This window comes from Muntiacus reevesi, chromosome 9 (genome assembly GCF_963930625.1).
Source record: "Muntiacus reevesi chromosome 9, mMunRee1.1, whole genome shotgun sequence".
Classification (NCBI taxonomy): Eukaryota; Metazoa; Chordata; class Mammalia; order Artiodactyla; family Cervidae; genus Muntiacus; species Muntiacus reevesi.
This window is the reverse complement of record NC_089257.1, coordinates 12,155,077-12,162,221: the sequence shown is the minus strand read 5'-3', so window position 1 is coordinate 12,162,221 and position 7,145 is coordinate 12,155,077. Positions and strand designations below refer to the sequence as shown.

At 38.8% G+C, this 7,145-nt stretch overlaps 1 protein-coding gene across 1 annotated transcript; it reads right to left on the bottom strand.

The window, feature by feature from the left end:
• Nucleotides 1-5,146: 5,146 nt before the first annotated feature.
• LOC136175641 (olfactory receptor 5T2-like) lies at nucleotides 5,147-6,222 on the bottom strand. The gene has a single exon (XM_065945891.1). It carries the CDS (start codon nucleotides 6,101-6,103, stop codon nucleotides 5,147-5,149), a length of 957 nt encoding a protein of 318 aa, XP_065801963.1. The 5' UTR covers nucleotides 6,104-6,222.
• Between the last annotated feature and the right edge of the window lie 923 nt (nucleotides 6,223-7,145).

Sequence of the window (7,145 nt, the reverse complement as noted above, 5' to 3'; positions counted from 1 at the left end):
CTTTAAAACATGAAAACATATGGTGAAGAATGTAACAAAAAAAAAAAACTGGAAGATAAACCACTTTAATTGACATGGTATTTTAACATGACTAACTTAGTCAACAACTGAATGCAATAACTTGTAATGTAATCCCATTTTAGGGAATAAATTTAACTTAGACTTTATTTTAACGAGGTAGTACTATTAAAACTAAAACCATTTTCCACCCCAAAAATACTAATGATAATGGAAGGATTGATAGAAAGAAAAATACATATAATATTGATACAGTCGAATTTGAAAGACATGCCCTTGCAATGAAAATGAAGTCTATCGGAAACAGGGCTCAATATGAGCACGGTATGGACGCTGTATGTGCTTTGCTCACCGTCCCGGGCACTGAGGAAAGGTGGCATCTACCAGGGCTCACAGCGCTGAAAGAGTCAAAAATCAGGCAAAGCTGAGTCAGGACCAGGCCTGCAGGGAAAGCCAGGAAGACTTGGTGGAGCCTAGCTTGGGACGAGTTCCAAATGCCAGCCAGTCCTACCTAACTCTCTGAGTTGTGCTTGTCTTTTGTCATCTTGAGAATTAAGTGCAATCCTGGTAAATGCTAGTGCCTAGTCTCTGCATTCTGTGGTGAATTATTGAATGAATTTACTATCCATAAGTTCAGTTCAGTTCAATTGCTCAGTCGTGTCCAACATGGTGCGACTCCATGGACTGCAACACGCCAGGGCTCCCTGTCCATCACCTGGTTTCCCTGTCCATCACCTGGAGTTTACTCAAACTCATGTCTATTAACTCTGTGATACTATCCAACCATCTCATCCTCTGTCATCCCCTTCTCCTGCCTTCGATATTTCCCAGCAGCCGGGTCTTTTCAAATGAGTCAGTTCTTCACATCAGGTGGCCAAATGTTAGAGTCATTGCTTCAACATCAGTCTTTCCAATGAACATTCATGACTGATTTCCTTTAGGATGAACTGGTTGGATCTCCTTGCATCCAAAGGCCTCTAAGGAGGCTTCTCCAACACCACAATTCAAAAGCATCAATTCTTCAGTGCTCAGTTTTCTCTATAGTCCAACTCTCACATCCATACATGACTCCTGGGAAAAACATAGCCTTGACTGGACGGACCTTTGTTGACAAAGTAATGTCTCTGCTTTTAACACACTGTCTAGGTTGGTCATAACTTTCCTTCCAAGGAGTAAGCGTCTTTTAATTTCATGGCTGCAATCACCATCTGCACTGAATTTGGAGCCCCCAATAAATGAAGTCAGCCACTGTTTCTACTGTTTCCCCATCTATTTCCCATGAAGTGATGGGACCAGATGCCATGATCTTAGTTTTCTGAATGCTGAGCTTTAAGCCAACTTTTTCACTCTCCTTTTTCACTTGAATCAAGAGGCTCTTTAGTTCTTCTTCTTTCGTTCTTTCTGCCATAAGGGTGGTGTCATTTGAAAATCTGAGGTTATTGATATTTCTCCCAGTTATTGATGTTCGATCCAGCTTTTACTTCCTCGAGCCAGAATTTCTCATTATGTACTCTGCATATAAGTTCAATAAGCAAGGTGACAATATACAGCCTTGATATACTCCTTTTCCTATTTGGAACCAGCCTGTTGTTCCATGTCCAGTTCTAACTGTTGCTTCCTGACCTGCATACCAATGTCTCAAGAGGCAGGTCAGGTGGTCTGGTATTTCCACCTCTTTCAGAATTTTCCAGTTTGTGGTGATGCACACAGTCAAAGGCTTTGGCATAGTCAATAAAACAGAAATAGATGTTTTTTTCTGGAACTCTTGTGCTTTTTTGATGATCTAATAGATGTTGGCAATTAGATCTCTGGTTCTTCTGCCTTTTCTATATCCATCTTGAACAACTGGAAGTTCATGGTTCACGTATTGCTGAAGCCTGGCTTGGAGAATTTTGAGCATTACTTTGCTAGCATGTGATATGAGTGCAATTATGTGGTAGTTTGGGCACTCTTTGGCATTGCCTTTCTTAGGGATCGGAATGAAAACTGACCTTTTCCAGTCCTGTGGCCACTGCTGAGTTTTCCAAATTTGCTTGCATATTCAGTACAGCACTTTCACAGTATCCTATTTTTAGTATTTGAAACAGCTCAACTGAAATTCCATCACCTCTGTTAGTTTTGTTTGTAATGATGCTCCTAAGGCCCCCTTGACTTCACATTCCAGGATGTCTGGCTCGAGGTGAGTGAGCACACCATCGTGATTATCTGGGTTGTGAAAATCTTTTTTGTATGGTTCTTCCGTGTATTCTTGCCAACTCTTCTTAATATCTTCTGCTTCTTTTAGGTCCATACCACTTCTGTCCTTTTTTCAGCTCATGTTTGCATGAAATGTTCCCTTAGTATTTCTAATTTTCTAAAAGAGATCTCTAGTCTTTCCTATTCCATTGTTTTCCTCTATTTCTTTGCACGGATAGCTGAGGAACACTTTCTTATCTCTCCTTGGTATTCTTTGAACTCTGCATTTAAATTGGTATTTCTTTCCCATATGATCTGTATATTTCCTCTTATATAGGATAAAATGATAAGAGGGAGAGAAATGCACCGACACAAAGAACATAACAATAGCAACACACATCTGAACACAAACGTGAGGTCTCTGAACCACAGAGTGGCAGTAGACTGCTGCCAGTGCAGAGATCTGAGGTTGGAGCAGAGTGCTTAGCACTGGAGTCTGATCCAATGAGCCCATGGAACATGACACAGGAGGAGACGAGCTGTGGTTTTCCTGTTGATCAGATTGTGCTTGCTTAAGCTAGTCATATATAATTATCATACTACTAGTGACTGCAACTACAGAAACATAGCCACTTTCGATTATATGATAAAAAAGTTGATACCACATATTTTAAGGTAAAGAGCCCATGCCTATGGGACTGTGTGTGTGTAAATATATGTAGAGCATATACCAATATACAGAAGTTAAAATCCTAAACCTCCGTACTTCAGAATGTGACCGTTATAGCAATGGATTTTTCATGGATATAATTAACTTGAAGTCTTTAGTTGTTCTTGCTAAATCACTAAATCACTTTAGTTGTTCTTGCTAAAGTCACTAAATCACTTCTGACTCTTGCAGCTCCATGAACAGAGAAGCTTGATGGACCCCATTGACTGTAGTCCACCAGATTTCTCTGTTCATGGGATTTCCAGGCAAAAATACTGGACTGTGTTGCCATTTCCTTCTCTAGGGAATCTTCCTGACCCAGGGATCAAACCCACATCTCTAGTGTCTCCTGCATTGGCTGGCTAATTCTTTATCATTGCACCATGTGAGAAACCATAATTCTATGTACTTCTCGTCAATGATTTATAAATTTATAAGATGCATAATTGTATTTGTTTTCTCTTGTTTAGAGCTAGTTTATTTTCCCTATATTTGTGTTTATTTTTCTTTAAAACTAAAATTTTAAAGCTTAACATTTATTTTTGTGATGTTGATTTCTGTTTAAGAATCTCTTCAATGCTGAATCATACACACACACACACACACACACTATTCAACAACATATTTGCATAGTTTGGATGTGCAACTATAACTAATATCAGTGAACATGGTTTAGTTTTGATATTTAGTAGAAGAAACTGTATGAATAGCACAGAGGAGAGTATCCCAAACAGGGGAAATAAGAGCAGAGTCATTGTATAGGAATAAATATAATAAGGGCTTCCCTGATGGCTCAAATGGTGAAGAAGAACCTGCCTGCAATGCAGGAGACCCAGGTATGATCCCTGGGTCGGGAAGATCCCCTGAAGTAGGAAATGGCAACCCATTCCAGTATTCTTGCCTGGAGAATCCCATGGACAGAGGAGCCTGGTGGGCTATAGTCCATGGGGTTGCAAAGAGATGGAGACAACTGAGCTGCTGGCACTTTCAAATACAGGTAATATAGGTAATATAGGTAATACAGGTAATATAGGGAGGGTTCTGCACAAGAACTTTAGAATTATAATTTATACTTAGCCCCAATTCAGACAAGTATCGTTAGGTTGGACTCTCAATCTCAGAAGGTTGTCTTGGATTTAAAAATAAGGATGCTCCTTTAAGAAGAGAATGAGTTTGTGCAAAATTGTGATTAAAAGTTAATAAATACCAATGAGTGAAAGCAGGAAAGGAGAACACTACATCTTAAAGTTGTTTCTGAAGGACACATATCCTTGCAATGAAAATGAGGTCTATTGGAAACAAGGATTAAACTTGCAAGTAGGAGAGACCCCTCCATAATGAGGTTCTTGGGCCTGAGCACGAGGAGTGGGGGTTTCTGCAGGGGCATATTGGAGTTGAAAGGGCCCAAGGGAAAGAGAACTAAAATCTGAGTCACCACCAGACCTGTAATCAAATCGATAAAGGTGGTTTGGGACTCAGTTGTGGAAAGAGCTGATTACACAGGCCAGTTATACATTACTCTCTGAATTGTGTTTGTCTTTTTTTAATGTGTGATCTTGATAAATGTCAACACCTAGACTTTATTTCCTGTGAGAAATTAAAGATTTGTTTAGCACTCCAGCTCTGAATGGAAGAAACACACCCTTACAAATCAGCAGTGCTTGTTTAACACCAGGGATTTGAGCGTGTTGTCCATGGTCCCCAGACCACAGACTGGGGTTAGATTGCTGCCAGTGAGTGAGTCTAAGGACAGATCAGGGTGCTTTGAGATGAATTCAGATACCAATGACTCCACGGTATGGGATCATATGAACTACGGGTTTGCTATTGATTATTGGCATTTGATCAAGCTCATCAGATATAATGTTAATCACAATTGTGAACATTGGGAACTATACATTCAAATTATACCAAGATGAAAGAAAAGAATACATAATATGCTAAAGTTACATCTACACATGCCTGTGTGTGTTTGTGTTATATCAATCAGCATGCTTTTACATACAAATGTGTATAGGTGTGTGTGCATGTGTGTATGAGTGTGTGGACACCTCTATCAATAGGATAATATTAAGGTACAAATGGATGATACAATTTTTCTGCATATAAAAATAACATAGATAGAAAGTTAGCTATGAGGTTTATATTAAAATATCCAGGAAGAAGAGACATATATTAATAAACAAAAAATTTTTTTTCACCATATCTTCTTGATATTATTTACATAACCTCACTCTCAATTTTTTAATATTTACTCTGAAAATATACTTTATTGATAAACCAATTTTTCCCAAACACTTTTTTCATTGCCTCTTTTACATCTTTGTTCCTTAAACTATAGATGATGGGATTCAGCATTGGAATCACGACACTGTAAAACAGTGACACGATCATGTCATGGTTCAAGGCATAGCTGGAACTTGGTCTCACATACATGAAGAGAACTGTACCATGAAAAATAGACACTCCAGTTAGGTGAGAACCACATGTAGAAAACACTTTTCTTCTCCCTACAGCAGATGGCATCCTCAGAATGGCCAACAGGATGAAACCATATGAGATAAAGACACTCAGGACAGTGACTATCTCAATGGAGCCCACTAAATAGAAGAGCAGAAGCTGGTTTGTGTGAGTGTCAGAGCAAGAAATAGCCAGGAGGGGAGGGATGTCACAGAAGACATGTCTGATTTCATTGGAGGCACAGAAGGAGAGGCTGAAAGTAGCCACGGTGTGTACAGAAGCATGCAAGACGCCCCCAACACAGGAAGCAATGATGAGGGACACATAGACCCTGGGTCCCATGCTGGCTGAATACCGGAGGGGGTCATAGATGGCCACGCAGCGGTCATACGCCATCGCAGCCAAGAGGAAGCACTCTGTGGTCCCGAAAGTGACAGCAAGAAACATCTGTGCTGCACAGTCAAGGAAGGAAATGGCTTTGCTCTTTGACATAAGATCTACTAACATTTTGGGGGTGACTACTGAAGAATAGCAGGCATCCACAGATGAAAGCACACTCAGAAAATAGTACATGGGGCTGTGGAGCCGGCAATCCCCAATGACTAATACAATCAGTCCTAAATTTCCAATCAGCGTGAAGAGGTAAATTGCTAGAAACAAGAAGAATAAGATGATTTGCAGTTCAAGATTGTCTGTGAAGCCTTTCAGTAAAAACGATGCTACTTCGGTGACATTCTTCATCCTGATACCTCATGGAACAAATGCGAAGATTTTTCAAAGCTTGCAATTCATTTCCTACCAAAAGAGTGAATGACATTGTGACTCAACGGAATGTGATTTGTGTCTTCATATTTATTTTTTGCCAGAGCGTGATTTCCCAGTTGTGTCTCAGAACATGGTGACAAGACAGCGGGTCAAGCGTCCATGCCCCTCACTGAAGATTCACATGGGAAAACACGTGTGCTCCTCACTCACGGCAGATCCACGCGTCTACCTCCACTAGATAAACCAGCTGGTTTACCACCGAATCCTATTAGTTGTTTCCATATTAAACTAGCTTAAAACTCCAGATCATTGGCTAAAATCAATTTCCTTCTCCCACACAGTAACATGGCCTAGTGTATCCGCGTGCAGATACCTGGGATAGGATACCAGCAATCTAGTTCCTTTCAGTAAGTATGTAAAATCTTTTCTTATAATTTGCTTATCTATAGAATGAAACATTAATATTGATTTTACAATGCGGAACAAATACTGTAATATAAAATACATTAATAAAGCTGAATCTTCAAAATATTGTTAAATAGATAATGCTAAATTAGGTTGGTCTTCAAGAGTAGCAACCTCTCAGACTGTAACATTTTATGTGCTATTTCCAAATTCTTTCTAACTCTATTAATCCTTATTAGGTGTATCCAAAGGAAATAATCAAGATTTTTAAGATGATGGACCATGATTGAATTAAACAATGATATTATAACTTATATTCATTTAAATGTATTTCTGAGATACTTAGCATTATATGGTGTTTTTTCATTTACTAAATAATCAGTCAGATTTATTATTTTCAGATATCTAAAGTCTTTGATTTTCAATGGTCTCAAGATCTGTGGTGAAAATGTGAAGAAATTTTCTGAAAACAAAAACAATTTTAAAAAAATTATTATACTTGTTTAGATAGTTTACTGTGGTTCCAGTGAATTATCAGCTAGACAATGTGAATCACAATTAAAGTCACTTATAAAAATTGTAGCTAAGTATGGCAACAATAGCAAACAAATAT

Coding starts and splice junctions, on each gene's coding strand:
- LOC136175641 (XM_065945891.1), bottom strand. CDS start 6,103: ATGAAGAATGTCACCGAAGTAGCATCGTTTTTACTGAAAGGCTTCACA.